The 23,020-nt window shown below is 54.6% G+C and overlaps 1 protein-coding gene across 1 annotated transcript in view; it reads right to left on the reverse strand.

The window, feature by feature from the left end:
- Window positions 1-6,248: 6,248 nt before the first annotated feature.
- LOC141954990 (hydrocephalus-inducing protein homolog) overlaps window positions 6,249-23,020 on the reverse strand; it is a 96,945-nt gene continuing 80,173 nt past the window's right edge. The window contains 23 exon segments of the mRNA XM_074895067.1: window positions 6,249-6,394; window positions 6,615-6,799; window positions 6,979-7,193; window positions 7,600-7,803; window positions 8,280-8,894; window positions 9,645-9,804; window positions 10,780-10,921; window positions 11,400-11,583; window positions 11,879-12,017; window positions 12,464-12,689; window positions 13,817-13,990; window positions 14,616-14,786; window positions 15,447-15,484; window positions 15,486-15,651; window positions 15,790-15,952; window positions 16,171-16,410; window positions 17,495-17,644; window positions 18,037-18,228; window positions 18,341-18,468; window positions 19,294-19,430; window positions 20,442-20,575; window positions 21,243-21,373; window positions 21,882-22,059. Of these exon segments, the coding sequence (XP_074751168.1) occupies window positions 6,249-6,394; window positions 6,615-6,799; window positions 6,979-7,193; window positions 7,600-7,803; window positions 8,280-8,894; window positions 9,645-9,804; window positions 10,780-10,921; window positions 11,400-11,583; window positions 11,879-12,017; window positions 12,464-12,689; window positions 13,817-13,990; window positions 14,616-14,786; window positions 15,447-15,484; window positions 15,486-15,651; window positions 15,790-15,952; window positions 16,171-16,410; window positions 17,495-17,644; window positions 18,037-18,228; window positions 18,341-18,468; window positions 19,294-19,430; window positions 20,442-20,575; window positions 21,243-21,373; window positions 21,882-22,059 (4,218 nt within the window).

A 23,020-nucleotide genomic window follows, 5' to 3' on the forward strand; every position in this document is an offset into this window, starting at 1 on the left:
GTGAAAGATGTAGTTTAGATGAAATGCAGTTATTAATAAGGATGAAATGCTGTAAGAATGTGTGTATTCAACTTTCTTTGTTTAGCAATATTAAGAATTAAGAGCTCAAGTGTTTAACCTTATTAGAAACTCCCTTGGTTTCCCCCTGGAGTGCTGGCCAGGCTATGGGTGGAACCCAACGGGAGGATGAAATCAGATGTTCCCGCTCAAAGAAAAGTGCCAGTTATTTTGGCCTGTTGATTTAAAGGCCGGACCTGCTTGCAGCGATGTTGGATGCCTCACCTACGGATGGACCCATCGCATAGAACTTCCAGTTTGTGAGGAAGGGCACTCTGAATTCTCGCTGCACCCAGGGTTCCCCAGCGATTGCAGATCTGAATGTTAGTACTTCTATTAAGTGTGCTATTCCGTACTTTCCTTACTGTTTATTTTGTAGTATTTAGTCATATCTCTTATTTATCAGTACTGAAATTAGCCTACTCTTTTAACTAGTAATTGTAACTGCTGTACTGTTTCAGCCTTCTGTGGAACTATTGTAAGTATGCTGTGTTTTTGAAGTTTGTCTAACCTTTAGTTGATACAGCTCTCAAACAAGTCTTGCAGGTGCCGTTGCAAAAACCGAGAAAGGGGAGATCTGGGAGGCATCGGCCTTACACAGCCTCTGACAAACAGCTAGGCTTTGATGAAGAGCAGGCCTCAGAAGATAGATAAGAAACTGCTGAGCTGTGCCAAGGTGGCAGGGAAAAATCAATCAGGACAGCAGGCATTTTGCCTGGGCTTAGCAACTGCTGCCGACCCATCTCAGACCTGTTTGGTTGGAGTTAGAGCTGAGAGGCTCTCTTCCCCCAGTAGCTGGGAATAGCATGCGAGGTCAGGCCTGGGGATGTATATAGTTTGGTGGACAAAAAGCCGATCTGACACATGGTTGGTATCATCAGACAGTCTGGCTGGGATGGCAAACCCGTGCCTTTAGCCTGGGCTTGTCAAAATACCAACAAGGCCGCCTTTGTTACCACAGTCGCTGTTGTAGCGGACCTCATAGGACGCCTACGCAACATGACCCTTCAACACTTTGGGAAGGAACCTGACACAATACTCATCCCCTGGAAGCAGCAAGTGTGGGACGACATGGTTACACGTTCGGAAGACTTACAACGTGCCATCTTTGACTTTCCAGGGTCCATGACAACTGGAAAGGGTCTACAATGGGTTACACACCTGAAGACACTTCAGCTACAACTTACACTACCTCTAGTCGTGCGCCCTCTTAACGGTACAACATACCTTACAGATGCCTCATCGCAATCACAAACAGCTGCAGTCGTATGGAAAGCTGAAGGACATTGGGAAAAGAGGTTGTGGACTCAGACTAATAAATCAGTACAATGGTTGGAAGCCAAAGCGGTCCAGACGGCACTCCAGCAGGAAACAGAGAATCCAATTAATATTGTTACAGACTCTCTCTATGTTTATAAACTTGTACACAAAATGGTAACCGTAGGATTTGTGCAGACGGAAGTATCGACTTTGCTTTATGACGCTCTACAACAACACGTAGGACAGGCCTTTCTTACACATGTGAACAGTCACCAATCCTTACCTGGTCCGATTATAGAAGGCAATCATAAGGCTGACTGGGCGGCACGGGGTGTATGGTCACTAGATGCTGCAAAGCATTTACACGCCTTTCTACACCTCAGAGCAAAAGCCTTAGCAAAAACATGTCACATTTCTCTGTCACAGGCAAAAAACATAGTGGCACTTTGTCCCTACTGTCAAAAGGGCCCACTGTGGGAAGCAGGGGTCAATCCAAGGGGTATCTCCCCCAATCAGATATGGCAAACTGACATAACAGAATTTGACCTATTAAAACCAAATAAATACCTCATAGTAACCATTCACACCTTGAGTTCTACAATATTAGCCACGATGGCTTGCAAACAAACAGCCAGACACATTATTGCTCATTGGGAGGGCGTCATCGCCTTATTAGGGAAGCCACAAGAGATTAAAACAGATAACGGCCCTTGTTTCATCGCGAGACGTACGAAAGAATGGTGTGCATTATGGGACGTCAAGTTAGTACACGGCCTTCCTTACAGCAGTCAAGAGCAAGCAATAGTGGAACGTGCGCATCGCGCCCTAAAATCCAAACTACAACAGCTTGGGGAGGGGGAAGGTCATAAGGGGACAATACCCATAGACCGGCAACAGACTTTATTGTCCCACGCCCTTTATGCTTTAAATCATTTTGTAGAGGCGACGAGTCCACACCTCCCCTGTGGAAACACTTTATGCCAACCCAGGAGACAAAAAATTATCCTTTGGTTCAGGTCAAGGAACCGGGAGCGATAGAGTGGGAATCAGGCTGGTCACTGAGAGTGTTTGGGCGTGGGTATGCAGCAGTGGAAAAAGATGGTTTAATTAAATGGATACCTGCCCGATGTATAAAACCTGAAATAACCATTTCTTCTTAAAGTTTTTGCAGATTTTCTGTGGCTTTTGGCTACTTGGATCTTCTGCTAGATGAACCATCTCGCCCAGACCCAACATATGGGCAAGCACTACAGAGAAGCATACAGCAGCTGTGGTTAATACAGAGAAAGAATGGAAAAAAAACCCAACACCAAAAAAACCAACACCGAAAAAACCAACACCGAAAAACCCACCCTTGCACATGAAGAAATAGAACAACAAGTCTTCAATTATTACAAATATAGCTATATAGCATGGGGAGGGGGAAGTGTAGGGAGAGGCGCTCGGAAGATCTCACGATGTACAGAAAGAATAGGGAAGTAAAGATCTCGCGATGTACGGGAAGGCATATATAAAGCAATTGTGCAGTTAATAAATCGAACAAGAAGCAACCACCATATTGGCGTCTGTGCTTTTGTTCCCGCGAAGGTCATAATCTCCTGCATGGATTAGCTGTGATCTGAGCGCCACACCTCTGCGGATTGGCAGATAGAAAAAGACAGCTAATACCCCTACCTCAACACAGGACTACTGCAGCTGGAATATTTTTGGATTGCAGAGAGACAAAGCTCCTGCTTAAGGAAAAAGATTAAAAAAAAAAAAAAAGAAAAGAAAAATAAAGGCAGGGTGTCATGGAATGCTGTTTTGACTGAATATCACCTAAGGCCCAAGCCCTCTACTCATGTTGTTGGATAAATGAGATTGTCTTTGTTATTTGATTTCTCTATCTCGATACTGAATTTCACACCTCCTATCTTATTTTATTGAATCTGATGGAGAACCAAAACTTGCTGGCTTTAACTTTGCTGGTATAGCTGCTGCTACGATTTGGGAATAATTTTTTGAGGGGTGATATTAATGCATATTAAAAGACAAACCTGTGCTGGATATTAGATGACTGAACTCCAGTAAGATTTAATTCCCATTTCTACCATTCTGCTACTTCTTATTAAACTTGAAATAGTTCTCAGATTTTATTTTTCTATTGAGTCTACCAACAGGAGAGTACAATCAGTACTATAAAAGTGTGTTCTGGAATGTAAGCATTCAGTTTCTGCCCGAACTACCACGACAGGTGATTTACCATTCCACTGAGAACATTCTTGTCTCACTACAGACAGGGCAGTTTGCAGAAACCGAGGCAGGAACAAGGGAGGCACAATCTTTCGTGGCAATATCCTGGGCTTAATTTAAATTACTTCAGCAGATAATGGTCAGTGCTGGCAGTTTTTTCTCAACTAAGTAATCCGACATCACCTCCGTGAATGGGAGGAGTGGGGCGTAGCCAATGCACAGCAGCCCTTTCATTTACCGAGGTATGACTTTGTTTGCAGAGAATATGCCCTGGGGTGGTGGCAGGAGGGAGGAAGAGGAGCCACTTCTAGGAGCTTGGGTCTTCTGCTTTGATTAGGTCACAGCTACAAATAGATTTAGGACTCAGCCATGCTCAGCATTTTGCTCCTACTCGTACACAATGCTTTTAGAAATAAAAAATTAAAAAATGGAATGTGGAATTAAGGTGGTTGATTTAAATGACAGCAGAAACCAAAAAATTACAGATCTCATAGTCCAGCAGCTCCTTAAAGGAGTCTTAAACATCAAAAAGCAAGAAAAACCCTTGCGGGACAACATCCCACCCAAGAGGAGGAAGATGGTGGAGCAACGGGTGGGAAAACACTCCAAAACCCCGCGGCAGGCGAAGCCGGACAGGCACAGCGTGGCGGCAGGCAGCAGCAGGCAGCAGCAAGCGGAGAGCATCCGATGCCGACCACGTGCCCGGCAAGCGAGCCAGAACCTGAGGGACACCACGGACAGAGTGCCGCCGCCCCCCGACCCCTTCCGACAGGCGGGCAGAGAAGACGTGGAGCCGGATCCCCGCCGCACGCAGCCTGCGCCCGACCGCCCCAGCCCCAGCCCTCTCCCATCTCTCTGTTTCTCACTTCATTAAAGGTTCGATGTGCGTTTCACAGCGCCTCTGCCTGGGCTCATCCCTGCAGCGGGAGGCGGGGGGCCAATGCAGCCCCTGACCCGTGTGTAGATCTGACCCTCCACCGCTTCACCCACTGCATGAGGAACCCCCCATGACTCTGGGTGGAGATGCTGAATCAGAACATCAGTTCCCAGACTCACGGTTAACGAACTAGAAAGAGCTCTCAAAAATCATCTGCTCCCATGGAAGCAGGAAAATTCTTCTTTAGCTTTGAGAGCAGGACAAAACCTTCTGGGACTCGATACGCTCACGCTGCACAAACCCCCTGTTACACCAGTGTTACAAATCTCGACAAATCGAACACCATGTCCCGAGCCATTTCCAACCATTTAAAAACGCTACATCAAATCGCCATAGCTCCTGGGGGATTTTCACTTTCTGGCCTGTTTAGGTGGACACCATCCTTAAATTTTGCCCTGGTTTGAGCCCAGAGGGCAACTGCGCACCACGCAGCCGCTCACTCACCCCTTCCCCGCAGTGCTGGGAAGGAGAAATGAAGCAAAGAGCTCAGGAATGGAGATAATGACAGAGAGGGGTGGCTCGAGCACCCATGAGTCAGGGCAAAAGACAGACTTGTTAGGGGAAGAAAACAGGAATAGCACCTGAATTCAAACACTAACAATGCTTAACAGACACAGTGGGACAGTGAAAAGCGTTATGTTACCACAGTTAAAAACCCCTCGCCCCACCCCCCCTCCCTGGATAACGTCCTTGGCTCCATGCCATGCAGCTGCCGCCACAGCCCGATCAGTTTTTAACTGTTTCAGGAATTCCTGTACCAGTCGCCATGCAGTTGAAGATGACACAGCGATGGTGTTCTTCCTTACGGCCGCCTCGAATAAGGCGCTCCCTGCCCCCTTCCATGTTTCCAGATCAAGAGCAGACCGTGCATCAGCAGGGACCCCATTCCTTTTGCACCAGATAAGCAAAGTGCGCAGGGCTTTCCCCTCGTCAGAGGGAGGTGGCAGCAGAGGGCTCCACGATGGGAGGTGGAGGGGGCACTGCCTGAGGGGCTTTCTGCTCATTCCGTCTTTGTGGAGGAAACAACTCATCTTGTGCTTCCTCATCGGAGTCCTCACACAATCCCCTCGCCCTCAACCGCGTCTACGTTTGGGACGGGCTCCCCCCGCTAGGTCCGTATCTTGACCTCTCGCCACCAGGACCCGGCCCGAGGACACCCCTGGATTATAAGGTGTTTCCCCTGAGCTTGCTTTCTCCGCCTTAAAGTCTTTTAAAGGCTCTTTTAAAAACCTCCAGGTTGTAAGGAGGTTGGTTGCATTCTTATGACCGCGAGAGGCACACTCCAGCAGTTTCTGTCCCAGTTCTTCCCATTTGCTCACACTAAATGCAGTGGCAGTGCCAGCTTCATACCCTTGCGCTTTGATTCACGACAACATTTTTTGGAGCGCTACATCATCCAATTTGACTCCCCTGCGCTGAAGCACCAACTTCCACATTGTCAGAATCATACCCTCCTCCTTAGAGAGGATGGCACCCATCGCTTTGTTCCCAGCCGCTCACCTGGACGGTGTCAAATTCCAAAAGGTTGTCGGGACTGTGCAGCTCTCCCCGCCGCTGCGCTTGGCTGGGCTCCATCTCCGCAGCTCTTCCTGCCGCCGTTATTTATTTCCTCGGTGTTGGGATCACATCGGGGCCACCATTTGTCGTTGAGATGGACACGACAAACACCGAATTGTGCAAAATGGCTCCTTTATTGTTCCAACAAGCCTTTTAATGACTTTATGCAGCGTTTGTGTCCATGTACGACTGGTTTTGGTGGAGACTAACAGTTCACGGCTGGATGCCCTCTTCTCTGTTGCAGCCTCGATGACCTTCCTCTCCTTGCGGTCAGGCAGTTCTGGTCTGGCAGTTCCTTGATCTTCTCAGCTCTTCTCGGGACTTTCACGTCTCTTAAGGGTACGTGGTTATCTGCTCAAAGTCAGTATCAAACTTACATTCTGATCCCTCAGACCAGCCCAGGTCTCCCATAGTACCAGTACTGGTTCCCAGCTCCAAGCACGGGAAGAGACACTGGGCGGCTCAGGCAGCATGCTCTGCCCGAGCCAGAAGGTCGCTGGGGCACAAGGGGCAGCCCTGGCTCTGAGTTCAGGGAGGAGCAGTGTGGGAGGCTCCCATGCCCCAGCCTTACCGTGGGGGTCCTGGCTGATGGTGGGATACAGGCAGGTACCCCTGCAGTGCACCTGGTACTGTCGGTTCGTCCCCAGCACCTCAAAATGCAGCGTCTGATCAAACTGCCCCGGCACCGTGGAGCTGAACTGGACCCTCAGTTCCACCTCGCCGTGGGCAGGCACTATCCACCGGCAGCTGCTCAGCCTGGCAATGAAAGAGGAGGCTTCAGACATTGCTAACGAGCAAACGAGAGAAGGAGGCGGCTCACGGACTCGCCATCCCGTGGAGGCCCCGGCAGAGGGTCCCTGTGGGGCTGGGGACGATGGACCCCGCTGGCAAGATGGATGTGAAGCAGAGGGATCGCCTCCTCCCTCACGGCTCACCTGACGGATCTCCCCGGGGATGGGGCCGTGTCCATGTCGCTTTGGCGTGCCCCGGGGCGCTGCGTGGGTGCTCCCGTGCCCGGCGCCTGGAGACCTCTCCTGCCTGGAGACCTCGCCCGGCTGGAGCTCCGCTTCCTCCTCACAGCCTCCGGCCTGCCCGCGGCTTTCTCCTTCCCCGACTGGCCCCTGCTTGGCGTGACCTGCTCCTCTGACACCTTCACACCGAGGCAGAGAGGAAAGGGAGAGAGGTGAGACCTGCCCTGAGACGCCCCCATCCCAGAGAGAAAGCTGCAGGTTTGTTAACAGACGGGAGAGAGAATAAACCACCAACCACCTCTGCCCATGGATCTGGTCTTCCTTATGGGACTTTGTTTTGCCTACAACACCCCTCCTTGCCCAGGACCCTCTCCTCAAGGGAAGTTGAAGGGTTTAGCTGATTTTTTTTTCCTCTCATCTTACAGAACTGCCCCATGTTTCAAGCAGAGCTGTCTCTTTCAGACAGACAGGAGGGATGCCTGCAGACATGGGGCCCTGTCATGTCTTCACTGCCCTTCCACAGTGATCCTTTTCCATTCCACCCGCCCCCCATGCCCCCACCCAGCCTGGACCCTGCCCTGGCACCTCCACTGCAGGCACATCCAAGAGACTTCTGGTGTTCTTCTTTTCTTCTTCTGCAGTGGCACCTTCAGGCACGACAAAGGCGAAGTGCTCGAGGGCTTCTCCTGCTGCAGGGACCATCCGCTTCTCCGGGTAGCGGATCACGGAGTAGAAAGCCGTAGGTGGAATGGGAGGCCCCGAGGGACCCAGTCCCAAGTCATCCAGGATCTAAAGCGTAAGAGAAAACCCTGTTTATGCTCCCGTCGCCTTCATCCTCACACTCCCTGAAAGACACTGAGCTTTTGGCAATGGTTTTTTTTTATGTAGATGGAGTACAGTGATTTTTTATGCCCAGCAGGGTGGGCAGGCTCCAGAGCAGTGCCAGGACCTACAAGTGGGACCTAGAGAGAAATCTGAGTGACTCGGCTGAAGGAAACAATGACCAGGAGCTGCCCTGCCCTGGGACCATTTTAAGTGATTTCCAGACTGGGAAACTCTCTGAACAGAGAGGATGAGAGCCCCCCGCTCTTCTGCCCGACCTGAGGGATGGCAAGAACTTCCCCAGCCACGTGGCTGCTGTGAAGCCATCGTGGAACATCATCAGTGGCCTGGACAAGGCTCTGTGCTGTTGTCACCTGGCGGGACACAATGCACCAGGGCCCAGACCACGGCAGGCTCAGCATCTGAGCCTCACAGGGCTTTACCTGCTCTGCCGCTGGCAGCTTGCCACTCTCCAGGATCGCCCTCGTCACATCTGCAGAGCTCAGCACCTGGATGTCCAGGCAGGGCACCCCAACGTCCTGGCCTCTGGATGACCCTTCTGCACCTTCCCCTTCCAGCCCAGGTAACTTGGAGTCCTCAAGAGCCTTCAGTTTTTCCAGACGCTCCTTCTCCAGCCTCTCCTGGTGCTCCTTCTCTCTGTCCTTTCGGCTCCTGCAACGGCGCTGGCCTTGGACTTGCTGCTGTACCACCTCCTGGTTCAGAGGGGACAGCAGGATACCCTGAGCCCTGTCCCAGGATGACAAAATATGTGTGACATCCTTCTGCGATGCCTCGTAGATCTTGAACCTCAGGGCCAAGTTCTCGCTGTCGCTCTGCGCCTCGGTTTTAGTTTCTCCCTGTTCCGGGTCCGCAGGTTGTACAACCTCTGCTGAGCAGACATCTGCCAGGGGAGCCTCGCTCTGCTTTTTCTTATCTTCCTTGTCATTTGCAAGAGAGTCCGGGTGCTCCTTTGCAGATCCCTTCCTCTCTCCCCCCTCGGTGACTTTGGACAGGTTGCCAATGGATGCTCTGGTGTTTCTGGTGGATGCGTTCGTATTCTGGGCAGGAGGAGCAGGAAAAAGCGGTGAGCATTTCCAAGCACCAACTCAAATGCTGTAGGACAGCTGCGATCTTTGCAATAGCACCCCATGTCTCATCTGAGGCTTGTGCTAGGTGCTCTACAAATCCCAATTCAGAGCGCAGCTGGTACCCAGTTGAGCTCAACTGAAACTAAACTCCCCAGCGTCAGACTGATGAGGAGTCCTGCAAACCAGCTGAGAAACAGAACAGCTTCCCCGACCCAAACTTAAGACACCTCCTTACTCCTGTGCAGTCCTCCGGGCACGTTTCTGGTGTGCTGAGCATCCATCCCTATGTCTGGCTGACACTTTGGGAAGTCTGGCTGCTAATGAATACCTAGAGGGCCTGGTGGTATCTCCTGCCAGACAGGTAGCAAAAGACACCACATCCCTGGCGGGTCAGGGCTCAGAGGTGTAAGTCACATGCAGAACGGGGAGAAATGCTGGACTAAAATTATCTAGGGCTCGGAGTTATGTGAAGCCATGACTCAAAGGCAGCATGACCCTAGAAGAGCAGCTCTACCCAACAAACCCAGCCAAAAATAGCCCTGGCGAAGCAGCAGCAGGATCAAACACTGGCTGCTGTTTCCCAGCACAGCCCCGTGTGTTACCGACGGCCAGGTGCTCATCCCCAGCACTGCGGGTGGCTGCTGGCTGCGCCAGGAATGGTTCGGCTCAGCAGGAGGGGCCCCAGGGCTTTTACTCATCTCTATAAACACAACCACCCACCTGCCCGACTCCAGGCTGGCTTTTCTTCCTTGCAGCATTATCTTTCCCAGGCTTTCTCTTGGCCCACTTAGATGACTTCTTCAGATCTTCTTCCTCCCTCAAGTGTTCTAGCTCCCACCGGTGCTTTTCCTCAAGCTCTTGAGCCAGCTGCTCCATCTCCCTTCAGCAAGACAAACAAAACATCCCCAAGAGTCACCGCCAGAAATCTGGGCTCGTTGCAATCCCAGCTGGTCCCGCACTTCATTCACTGACCCTGAGGCCAGGCACAACCGTTAGACCAGCTCTGTGGACTTCCCTCAACCTGGGGAGGCTGGGACATCCAAAGTGAGGGAAGGCGGGAGGGGACCTCCAGGGCCAGCCAAATCTAGGCTTTGCTGTCACAAGGTCTAAATTGCATTACTTCTCCAGTAAGGCCCACCTGGACACCTCCAGCAATGCTGCCAAAGACTGGCTGATCCAGGGGAACAAACTTCAGCTGGGGCTGAAAGAAGTGCTGACACACAGGCTCGCTTTAAGCAAGTCCCTCCCCAAGTTTCAGGCAGGAGTTAAGAGAGCCATAAGCTTATCCTGTGTATCCTCCTGAACAGGGCTGCTTTGCGGGATCAGAGCTTCCCCCAGGCTCACCTGCTGCTGCAGCTGAAGCTGAGCCTAGGAGAAACCAGCTTTATGGCTGGTGTCACTCAGTAAAGGAAAACCCTGGGAGCTCAGCAGTGCAAGGGCCTCACCTACACCAGGACTGGGATCTAAACCAAGCCAGCACAGCTGTGCCTCACACCAACCCACACCACAACCCCTCTGGTTTGGAGAAGAAGGGCGATGAAGAAGATGAGAATGAACATCATTAACTAGAGACACCTGTAAGCACAGTGGCAAGGCAAGCACAGAGCCCAGCTCCCTGCAGCCTGTGTCCAAGCCGAAGGGCTCACCACTAAAGCGGAGAGAGGATGTTCTCATCTCACCGGAGGAAGGTGCCTCCTCTGCTGGGAACCAGGGAGGTGGAACTGGCAGTCCTTGTGCTGCTGGTAATTAATGCTTTTGACCTTGGTAACCCCTCTGAGCTCAACCAAGGTCTCCGGAGCAGGGAAACCCTTCGGGGACGCTATCCTGGGGAGGCACCCATAGAAGGCTTACAGACCTCTTCTTCCTCTCACGCTTGACTTGCAGTATACTGTTATCAAACTGAATTTTCTCCTCCTCGGTGAGGGCATCATACTCGTCCTCGTCCATCTCCCAGAGGCGGGCTTTCTCCCTCCTGGCAGCTTCTTCCCGCTCCCGTCCTTCAGCACAGACCAGAGAAGAAACCGTCAGTGCCTGCAAGCAGAGCTTGCTGCTCTGGGTGAGCTGCCAGGATTCACAACTCTGTCCCGACCCAGCCTATCATCCTGCCAGGAGATACTGGCGAGCTCACATCCCCGCTTCAAAATTCAGACAAGCCCCCAAACTACCGCTGCTCAGTGAGTTCCCGTGCCTTGCCTGGCTCACACGCCCCAGCGCCGTGGACGGCTGGCCGGTGGTTAGTTATTGAGCCACAGCAGCTTACACTTGTGCCCAAGCTTTAATGTTAGAGACTGAGGTCAGCCTCAGCATTGCTGTATTTTAAGCAACTGTGAGCTGAGTGCTGGCTACACCGAGGCAGAAGGTGGAAGGATTAATAAAAACCCCTCTTACAAGTTCTGCTGGTAACCCAGATACACACGGGTAAGGTTGAAGGCTTGAGAGAGAACATGTCAGAGTTACGGAGACGAAGAGTCTCACCTTCCTGCTCTTTTGCGGCCATCTCCCTGGCTTTCCAAGAAGCATAATCCTGGAACAGGTTCACAAAATAGATGTAAGGCCGATTTCTGACAGCTTTGAGCAGGCAGAGGAGAGCAGACGCCGTGTTGCATGCAAAGAGGGTCTCCAGGCCATCAAACACCACTCCCTGGTAGCAGTCGCTCAGCTGCAGATAAAGCCAAAAAGGAAGAGAAAGTCAGCTGTCGCACGCATTGGGCTCTCAGCCAGTCACTAAAGCCTGTCGTCAGAGATCACCAGCCATCCCAGTTCCAAGTGCAGCAGCTCAGACAAGCTCTGATCTTCTCCCGCGCTCTGCCAGCTCATGGCATCTGCAGCTTCACCCACGGATCCCTGCACACAGCCCAGGACTCCTCCAAGAGCAGGCACAGCCCTCCTCCTCCTCTCTGAATTGTACCTCGCTGCCTGTCTCTCCCTAGCAAGAACGCCCCCACCCCACGTACCTGCAGCCTGTCAGAGAGGATGGCCACCAGCAGGTCCTCGGGCAGCACGCAGCTCCTAAAGCCCAGCTCTTCTGATGTGCTGCTACCGATGCTCAGCGATCGCTGCGCAGGAAAGCAGGGACGGGGAGAGAGGTGAGAACTTGATGAGCCTTGCAATGTTGAACGCCACCAGAAAAATCAACCGCTTTGGAAACCCCCAAACAATTCCAGCTGCTGAGCTTGGAGCTGGGGTTTCTCACTAGCAGGAGACTAGAACAAAACTGCAGGCCAGCAGCTCCGGGGGAGCACGCTGGAGGGTGCGTGCGTGGCCAGCAGAGACCCAAGCTCGCAAGCCCCCAGCGCAGCATCCCGCAGCTTTGCCCACGGCTGCAGCCACATTAGCCAGGACTGCACTTTGCCAACAAACGGCTGAGATGCCGTAGAGTGTTTCTGCCAGGGTTTCATTCCCAGCCCGAGCCATGCCCAGCCTGCCCAGCTGGCTCTCTGCACTACAGACCCCCGCACCAGGCTCTGGGTGACGCAGAGCCTCCACTGGAAGCGGCCCCTTCACTTCTCAGAGGCAACAGAAAGGTCCCAGGCATCAACCAGTGCAGGCCGTGCTTCACCTGGGAGCCTGTCAGATCCATCAGATGCTGCTTCTGGGATCGGGCTGTGGGGCCATCCCTCTTCTCGCCTGCCGCAGCGCTCACCTGGCCTTGGGAGCTGACGGACTGCCGGCTGACTTTGTCCACAGAGCTGGACCGGCTCGTCTCTAGGCTGCGCTTGGCCTTGGCGTGGAACTGCTCGCCGAGGGACTCATCTGCGTTGTGACCTGCGGAGGGGACAGACGCTCAGTGGGGAGCAAGCAGGCACCTTCCACCCCAACGGACACAGCCCTGCGCCCTGGCAGGGACACGGCCCTCGTCCCCCAGCCTGCCGGGCACTAGCAGCACCCATCTCCAGAAGCAGCTCCTGCCCTGCTTCTCTTTTTAGCATGGTAAAGCACACCACCTGATACTGGATTTTAAAGCCAGAGAGTTTTTAAGGCACAGCTCCGCATCCCTCCTCACAAATGTGCACGCAGGTGACGCCGCACAGTAGCTCTCCTACGGATCAAGCCAAGGCTCCATCCTCCAGGAGCATCATTTCTGTACCTTGCACCCATCCTGCACTCTCACGTGGAGACGGTAACATGCAGCCCTGCCCCAGCTGCATCCCCATCTCCACTGGAGCCAAATCCTCCGCATGGGCTAACCCCACCTGGGGCCCAGACCCTTCTTCCTTCCGCCAGCTCCCAACCCAACCAGATTCAAAGCTGAGCAATGCAAAACTTCCCCCACCAGAACCAGGGTCTGGCCTCACCCTGCAGAGCTCGGGGCACCAACTGCCCAACCAGGTTTTCTAAAAGTCTCTGGTCTCAGGTGCAGAACAGCACCACATGCACGAGCTGTGTGACCTGACAGCGTGTATAGGGAAACCTCTGGAGAAAAGAGTCTCATCTGAAACTCTGGGAGGTTATTCTTCCCTTCCTCTCACGTTTCTGAAGCCACACTCAAAGTCAGTTGTCTAGTGCTTCACGAGCAGCTTCAGAGGGCTTCTTCCTTGTTCAAGTGGGCATCAGTTCTGCCTGATGGCCACGAGGAGTCAGCTGGATTCAGCTTTGAGGAAATGTAAAAAAACCCTGAGAAAAATTCAGGTGTGCTTCACCACTCCTAGGAAAAGGAGTATGTGCTGAGAAGCCCAGAGGCAGTAAAAGTGCCCCTGTCTGAGCCCTTAAAACAGAGATTATTTTCTTTAATAACATGAAATGCTTTATGAAATGGCTTTGCATTTCTGCACGCTGCACCCATGTTCCCTAAGAGACCCAAGGGCTGTCAGACTCCCTCTCTGGAGCAAGCAGAAGCGGACGGTCAGGGTGGGTTTCTGAAGCGCTGCTCTGGGTCCAGCGTGTCTCCTTACCGGCACCCTCTGCCTCCTTGCAGCTCTGCTCGATGGCAGCCCCGATGCACAGCTCCCGGGCGCGCAGCCCTGCCGAGCTGCTCCTGTCCGAGATGGCTTCTGTCACCACGGCGTCGATGGACAAGCAGGCAGCGCCGTAGTATTTGGACAGGGCAACCGCTGCCGCTGTCTTTCCTTGAGAGAGAGGAAGACTGCTTGGTGACACTTGCACGTGAAGCATTTTCAGGGACAGGCTCTAGAAAGTCCCCAGACAGGATTTCAAAGTTTCAAGGACAGTGGGAAATCAAGTGCCCCTTTAGGGGAGACCACGAGGGAGGGAGCTGAGCACGGCTGGAAGCGTTGTCCTCTAGAGCCAGGCGGATCACCTCCACCTCACACCCAGCTGAGCGCTTTGTCCCTCGTGGGGACCTCAACCCTGGGCCAGGACGTTGTTTCGAGCCCGGTCCCGCCACCCCTGCGCTGGCCGGCGCTGCCTCAGGCAACGTCTGGGCCCGGGCTGGGGGTCAGTGTGGGCGAGGGACCGCGCCCATGAGGCAACCTGGGCACTAGGCACCGTGCTCCCACCAAGCAACGGGGACACGGCCACCCTGTGTGGGGGGAGGATAGCCTGGCTCTGTGGACACGGGGTGAGCCACAGCACTTGCCCCAGCTGGTGAAGGCCTGGGACCATTTCATGTACCAGCAGGGCTGTGGCTTACCTCGCTTCGCTTCAAGTGGTCAATCAAGCAGCACGGGCCACCAGGACGTGTCTCTCCTGCTCCCCCCGCCCTCCTTGCAGCCACGGGCTCGGCTCACCTACCTGTCAGGGGTGCCCCATGGACGATGACGACGATCCCTCTGCGGTCTCGGGCCGCGCGCCCCTCTGCAGAGATATCGATGCCAAGGTGGCGGGCGATGGCCCTATGCACAGGGCTGTCGGTCACTTCTCCCGCGGCCGCCCTGCTGCTGGTGACGCTCTGCCCATGCTCTGCTGTGCGGAACCAGATAGAAAAGTCAGCCTCCTGCCTACCTATGACCCTGATCATCCTCCCCATCCCCTCAGATCCTGGGAGAGAAGACTCTGCTGAAACCAACACCACACCGAGGTCTCACCATGCCCCTCCTTTAGGCTTGTGCAGATCAGGGTCTGCCCTAGATGGTGGTCAAGGTGCCTCTTCAGAGTATAGGAAATGGGCTGGCAGAAAGAGGAAAGAACAAGCCTTTGGCAATACCTAACAGGACTGGGCCAAATGTCCCGTCACCTGTCAACGTGGTCCCAGGTCCTGCTGAGTAAGGGGCGGACAGGCAGAACCAGGCATTTTACACTGTCCCAAGGGAGAGGCTCCATTTGCACATTGAGCGACTATCCAAAAGCTGGATGCTTTAGGAATATTACTCCAGGAGATGTAGCTGGGCTCTGAATTCATCATAACACATTTGCAAAGAGCTCCCACCTTTGCCCTTAGGAGGTCACCAAAAGCCATCTCGGCTTGCAGTGTCACGCAGGACAGAGAGCGCGCTGCCCTGCCTAGGAAAGGGAACAGCATCACCCTGATCGCAGCAGCTCCTGGGGCAAAAAGGTGCTCATTTGGCAAAACTGGGGAGAACCTCTCTGGCCTCTCACTTGTCCCTGTCCCGTCTGCAACAATACCCATCCCCTGTCTTTTCTCAACACCTTCCCTCTCCTCTGTGTTCAGATTTAGAGTCCACCTCGTTGGACTGGCTTTCATCAAACACGGAGGAGAAAACGGATGAGCTCTGGGATGAGACAGCGTGAATGATCCCAGCAGAGGACTTTCTTCCTTGATCTGACAGAGACTGGACATCTTCAAAGTTTGCGTGTTACAAGGCACAGACTTTCACGCTGGAATTCCTCCACCAAGCTGGGGAATGGGTGGCTGCTGAAAGCCTGGGCTTCCCGTGGAGAGCTCGGGGTGTGCGGGCTGGACTCCCCGCTGTGTCCACACTCAGGACAGCCAATGCCAAACCCTCACCGTTGTCCTGGCCTGCTGGTTCCCCAGTCTTGGACTCCTCATCCTGCAGCCTCTTCTGCTCCTGATAGTACTCCAGCACCTCTGGGGGCAGCTTCTCACCCGGGGCACGTGGAGGCAGCAATAAGGTGTTACGGCAGTCATAATCTTTAAGCATCTGCAGGGCCTGTGCATGTAGGGAAGAGAAGACATATGCAGGACGTGTTTCTAACAACACGGACTATCCAGGCCCCTCCACAGTCTGCCAGCAGAGCTGGCTAACCCTGAAATGCCACCAGGCTTTGCCCTGGGAACTGTCTCCATCTCCCTGGCACGAACCCGGGAACGCTGGAGCACTGTGAAGCTACGGGAGCGTGCACATGGGGACCAGAGCTTCCCTCTCACCTGCTCCTCAGCAAGGTACTGCTGGTCGAACTCCAGCGAGTAAAACTCGATGGGGAACTCGCATGGGTTCTTCACCACCACCGTCCCCTCTGCTCCACGGCTGTGCGGCAGCAACGGTCCCAGCTCGAGCACTGGGGGGCTGAACTCCAGCCGTGGCTCCAGCCCACTCCCCGAGACCTGCAGCTGGAGGTTCTGGCTGCTCTGGCAAACAGTAATCTTCATCTCACTTCTGTAGGACTTCTGAAAAGAGAGAGGCACAGAAAGCTCCTCCATGAAGTCCCAAGTGACAGGGCCTCAAATTCAACTCTTTCCCCAGGGCAGGGGTGTCACCAGTACCTCTAAGGGGAATGGAAAACAGATGTTTACTTCCAGCAGGGGCTACAGCATCTGCATGCTGGCTCTGAGGAACTGGGATGAATCCTAATGTGAAGTCTAACTGGCTATTTTGGTGTCAGATGAATCTAAAACGCACTATCAGATGTTTTCACCTAGTCACAAGGGAGTGTGATGCTCATGAGAAAGGTCCTCAGGGTTACGTTGCCCAGACACAGTCCTGGCACTGCTGCATCAGGCAAACATCAGCTCGATGAATGAGGCAGGTGAGCTCTCACTGGCTAGAAATAAGGGTCGACTTCTCTGCTCAGTGTTTGGCTCTGGTCAATGCCAGACACAAGATGGTTACACCTCTACAGCAATTAAAACATCCCTGGGACTGTTCCCAGGCACGGAAGCACCTGTGTCCATCCTGTTACCCACTGCCAGTTTCCAAGCCACGGTGGCCACAGGCAAACTGCCTTTGGGAACGCCCCGTCATTGCAGCTGACTCCCAGAGTGCCTGGGAACGCGCAGGCAGGCTGAGCCAGAGCCACAGGGACTGCTGGCAGCAGCCACTCCAGGCGACTGTCCTGCCGTGCCCAGGAAGGTGCCCGGTGGCTGTTTTGCCTGCTGGTACCAGCAGCAGGACTTGCCTAGACTGGCCCTTGCAGGGTTATCCCCTGTGAGCGCGCCAGCTGCTCTGCACCAGGGCGCTGCAGCCTCAAACAGGCGCCTGCAAGGGGGAGACGAGGGCAAACAGGCAGATTTGCCCCCATGCACCAAGAGGCAGCCAGCCCAGCGTGCCCTGATGCTCTCTGAGCAAGCTCCCCAGGGGGATTTCAAAGCCCCTCTCAGAAGAGTGTGCTGCAGGGGACACTGAGGCACAGTGGGTACAGGGCTTGCAGAAAGCTCTCTGTGGAGGCAGACGCCGTCTCCTCCTCCCCGTGCTGGGCTCTCGTTACCACACTGTCCTGCCAGATCTCCTGGGGGTGACACTCGCCCATCTCACCTCTTCGGTGGGCGAAAACCTCACTCGGACGTGGCATCGCTGTCCCGGAGCGAGGGTTCCAGCCGAGGGCAGCGCCTCGAAGACACATGGCTGGGCTTTCGACTTCTGGGGCACCTTCTGATGCAGCCCCGCTGGCCAATGCTTGTCCACCTGAGCCAGAAAACAATTGTGTGAGGTCTCCTCGGTCTGCGAGGACAGACCCTCGGTCCCCGCAGTGCTCTGAGACACCGTCACGGTGCTGAGGGCACCCACAGCCAAACCAGCCGAGGCCACCCCTGGCCTGAACTGGAGGGAAAACACGTCGGCAGGGCAGGCAGATGGGGAGGCACCGTCCTCAGAAGAGGAGGAGCGGGGGAAGGTGGCAGAGAAGTGAAGCACCAGCTAATGCCCAGGTCCAGGTGAGCCAGCCTTGCTCTGTACCTCCAAAGCTTCCTCAGACGAGCCGCAGCCCAAGTGCTCACGCAGCCACAGGGCAGAAAGGGCAAGAGAGGCAAAGACAACCCAACCGAGAAGGTACGTGTTACACATGGTCTGTGCTTTACCTTCTTAACAGGCTCATTTATAGTGATGAGCCAGTTACAGGGGACCTGGACCTGATTGTGGAGCTGGATGGTTTCCTCCTGGCACTGCCCACACTGCAGAGTGGAGAACTCCAGCCTGTCCCTGGAGACGCAGACGGCTGGCATGGCCACGCTGGCACGGAGGCGGACGTGGAACGTGGGGCCTCCTGCTACCTAGGGAAGGACAGAGCATCCAGCTGAGAGCCCCGGTGACATCTGCTGCTGTCCCCGACCTGCCCCGAGAGGTGCACGGGCACAGCGGGGCGAGGAAGCACGCCGCAGGTACCTTGATGGGCAGGAGCACGTCCACCTCTCCCAGCGGCAGGTTGGCACTCTGTGGGTCAAAGCACACTTCAAATGTCTTGCTCTCGCAGCAGGGCAGGTGCTTCACGCGGTCCAGCTCCACACTGAAACCTTGAACAGACGAAAATAAAGCAGCTGAGATACACAATCGACATGAACGTGTCACAAGCACGTTAAGGCCGTATGTCCTGGCTGGCAGCTCTGTGAAGTTCCCCTTTGTACCTGTGGAGAAGACTGCCACTCCTTCTCCCTTGTCACCGCACAAGGAGAAAGGGTTTTCACAGCCAGAATCCAAGACCCACATGGTAAAAAGGAAACATCTCAGTTGAGGAGCTCCAGCCATTCCTTCACTAGGGATCCCAGGGAAGGATGCACAGACCTCTCCAAAGGAGAATTTCCAACTAAGATTCCCCCATGCCATGGTGCTCTCTGAAAAACGATTTAGAGGAGGCACCTGATCACCCTTCAGACACGGCCAGGCACCGTCACGGCCTGTTTCGGAAGCCTGTTTTGATACAACAGAGGACCTCACAGGCTGTCTCCTCACTAAAGGCTGAACAGAAGTGCTATGGCATGATGAACTTTAAACAAAGCACTTCCAAACCACAAAGGGTCCATCTGTTTGCAACACAAGCTCACGGAGTGCCCATCAGACGATGCTCATGGTAGCCAAGAGCAGAAGATGCTGAGAGGTGACCAAGGTGATCAGCCCACCCAGCCCCTGCAGGGAAGCGTTAGGGCAGGCCCAGGCGGGCCGGGTCTCTGAGTGCTGCTGGCCTGGAGAACTCAGGCTCTAAAGCACCAGGCAGCAGGTCCCAAGGAGGAAAAAGTTATACATACAAGCACTCATAAAACCTCCCCATGTCCAGTGGCTTAAGCTAAACTGTCAGAGACAGCTCCTTCGAGCCCACGTGAAGGCTCTCCAGCACTGGTTACCTGTGTCACGCAGGACCTGTCTGTCAGCGCAGAAGGACACAGGGAACTGCCCGGTGTTGGTGATCCTCACGACGTGCGTGGGGGTGTTACCGAGAATCACGTACCCAAAGTCCAGGAGGTACTCGGGCAGCTCAGCTCTGAAAGGAGGAGTAAGGACAATCCTTAAACCACAGCCTGGCTGCATTTCCAAGAGCATGAAAGATGCAAATAAAATATTTCTGGATTCACTGTTGTAAAAACTCAACTCAAGACCATGAAATCCAAGGCCTGACCACCTGGTAATAAGACTTTGGTAAGTCACGAGGAGCATAGGACCTAGGTTTTATCAGCTACCAGTGGGGCCTTAAAATAAAATTAGTTTAAAATGAGTATCATTTATCACAGCTCCTCTGCTACGGGAAGCCACTGTAGGTAAGTCCAGTGGACCTCCACCGGTCTCAGTGAAACTGCTATGCCCCATGTGCAGCCCCAGCCTGAAAGTGCTTCAGGACCTTGTCATGGGATTCGCCTGCACAGGAAATCTTCACTGCTCTGCAACCACATCTGTCCCCAAAGCAGCACGGACAAATGCGGTAATCAACACCTGCAAGATTCATGGGAGGGGCCTTTCCCAGAGCAATCTCACTCGGGAAAGCACATACGTGATCTGTTTTGCAGAGCATCTTCCCGAACTGGAGCCTACCGTGCCCGTGCCTCCTCATGGAGGAGCAGAGGGAAGATACCGAGGTAAGCCCTGCAGTCCCACCAGCATGCGAGCCACCGGATTTGTCAAGGGTGTGTCAGCCTCTGCGGTTCCCTACTCTTTTTGCTCAGTGTGGTCTGTTAGCCGGAACAAAGATTTGAGTTGCCTCTTTCAGATCTGGTCAGCAGGGACGGTGCTGGTGCTCTCTGGAAGGGCCTGATGCTCTGCACTGGCCCCCTCAGCCCTAAGAGCAGGACCCAGCGCCTGTGGGGAGCTGAGCACCTCCAAAGCTCAGGGTGGCTCTGTGGCAGTGAGGACACTCAGCTGCTCACAGGGAGCACGGCAAAGCTACCAGGATCAGACCCTTTCTGGAGTCCCCACTACCCCCAGCTCTCAGGAGCAGGGGTGCACTGCTGGGTGCTACCCTCGGGGCACCTGGAGACAGGGTACGGGAGCCCCTACTAACTTGAGAAGCCTCTGACGAGCGCGCTGGTCAAAGGCAGTGGCCTCTGGGGGACCAGAGGTGAGAGCTTTCTGCTGCTCCAGGGCGTGTTCTTCCATCAGCAGCTGCTCCATCTGCATCTGCAGCCCAGGGTCCAGCTGAGGGAAGGAAAGGCAGCGGCTGGTTAGCAACGGTCCTTCCCAAGGCTCCCCCCTGCTCGTGTTGGAGGGGTGATGGGGTCCTTCTGTCTCGCTGCTCAGTGTCTGTGACACCTCCTGCTCTCTCAGGCAGGGCCTCATCTCAAGGGCAACGAACTCCAGCAACTTCGCCTGCCCAGTCACTGGTACAAAAGCTGATCTGGCCAGACAGACAGACAAGCCAGGAACCTTCCAGAGCTTCAAGTCTTTGCCTGCCCCCAGCCAGTGCCAAAGCAGCTCGGACAAGAGCTCTCTTGTAAAGGGAGTCATGATAAGGCTGCTGTCTCTGAGAGATCAGCACTGGCAGCACAGTCCCAGAGCACAGTCAGGCTGCTGCTATTAAGCTCTGTAAACCTGGCAGGGCTTGGGTTGTGAGCAGCAAATCCCCCAGTGATGACCTACATCCCATCACGAAGTGCCATAAATTTCATCACTTGAGCAGGGTCTTCAGGATCTCTCCCTGGGGCAGCCCCGGGGGCACTGCTGAGCTGTGCAGGATCATGGGCAGGTGTGGGCAGGGAGGTCCCAAGTGCCAGCAGGGCCCCGGGAAGCCTGCTGCGGGCTGCCAGGGACCCAGTGACACCGGGGGAGGGTGGCACGCGTCAAATGGGGCAGCAGCCATTCTCACCACGGCGTCCAAGGGATCTGGGGGTGGCTCCGCAGCCACAGCCGCCCCCAGAACTGCTGCTTCCTCTCTCTGGCCATCTTCCTCCATCTTTTCTATCACCTCCTTGAGGACCTTCTCATATTTTTCATTTCCTGAAGGAAGAAAACATCCACAAATAGAAGCGGGGCACAGAGCCATTCCCCTCAAAGCTGGGAAGCCCCACTCCCCTGACTCTGGCCTCTCCCAGAAACACCCTCCCCAAGCAATGTATGGAAAGTAGATGCTTCTCCTCTATCAACCCTGATGTTCATTCCCACCCATCTTCCTCCCCACATGGGAGCATCTCATCCCCTGCAATGTGCTGCAAATCCAACCCTGACAAAATCCCTGCCAGCCTGTGCTCAGCTTTCCAGAGCATTTCTGTCTAGCCATCACCTTCCCAGGACTCCGACCCGCTGGCAAGCTCTGCAGGATGGTTCCTGGGGCAAAGCCCACACGGGCTCATCTGCCAGAGCTTCAGGAAGCAACCGGGGTGTTGAGTGTTGGTCTGACAGCCCTGAAACCTCCAGGCTTGGTGGAGGCAGTTTGAGCTGCCCTACGGGCATCTGACATGGGGGAGAAACAGGGGCCCCTCCTGGGGAGCAGACAGGCCGTGCTCACCTTTGATGTTCCTGGGCAGGTCCAAGTAGATCCTGGGAAAGCTCCCCTCTCCCTTCAGGGAGATTTCTTCGGGCTCCAGGTGACCCACTTGGATCTGGAAAGTCCTGCGGAAGGCTCCAGGCACTCCTGGCAGGTAGTAGACTTTCAGGACTTGCTCCTTGCCAGGTCCAACGTAACCCTGCAGGGTGTGGGAGAAGAGGGAGGGAATGCACCAGAGAGGGTTTGGTGGAGGGACGGCTCAGACGACAGACATGCCGAGAAGAGAAGGCAGGTTCTCGTACATAACAAAGTATCAGACAGCATCGCCTTCTCGCTTTCACAGAATCACAGAAGCTGAGGTCTCCTACACCAGGTCCTTCGGAGGGCCCGTAGGGATGCATTCCCCCAGGACAGACCCACAGACCACCCCCTGCTCAGCATGAGCACAGCTCTGCCCCTAATGGTGTTTACCCTCTGCTAGCAAGAGCCAGACTGAAGAAATAAAAGCTCTTTTAGCAGCCCCTATACAAAATAAGGGAAGTGCCCACACTCTCAGCATGGCCAGCAGCTCCTGCCACAGCACACCAGCGGTTCCCAGGCTGGTGTTGAAGGGCCTGACCCCTTATAATGATCCCAACCAAACACCTCCTGCCTGTGCGGTTACACCGGGGTGCGTGAGCCTATTCGGACTCATGGTGACCTGCAAACATGCATCTCCGGAAAGGCAGGAGCAGAGACTAGGATGACATCTAGGCAAGGTGTTGCCAGGCAGGGCACCTCCTCTCCGGGCTTCCAGAAAGGCTGCCCCAGCCCCAGGCTAGGCTCACGCCAGCCAGGCTGAGAGCAAATGCAAGCGGACAGCAACACAGCCCTGGGTGACGGGACACAGCCGCAGCTTCCCTCGGCTCGCCCTCTGCACGCTGGGCTGGACCCTCGGCTCCCCGCTCCCCTTCACGCTGCAGGGAGAAGCTGCTGAGCGGGACAGATCCTGCCACTTGGTGCCCTGAGCCCCTGGTGCAGCGCAGAACACAGCTGCAGCGAAAGCCAGCCCTGCCAAGCTGCCAGCGCCGGCGGGGCTGTTACAGCGACCGACTGCGCGGGGCCAAGCAGAGCTGGGTCTTGGGAAGCTGGCAGGAAGAGGGCGTCAGTGTGCCACCCCT

Source organism: Athene noctua, unplaced genomic scaffold (genome assembly GCF_965140245.1).
Source record: "Athene noctua unplaced genomic scaffold, bAthNoc1.hap1.1 HAP1_HAP1_scaffold_50, whole genome shotgun sequence".
Lineage (NCBI taxonomy): Eukaryota > Metazoa > Chordata > Aves > Strigiformes > Strigidae > Athene > Athene noctua.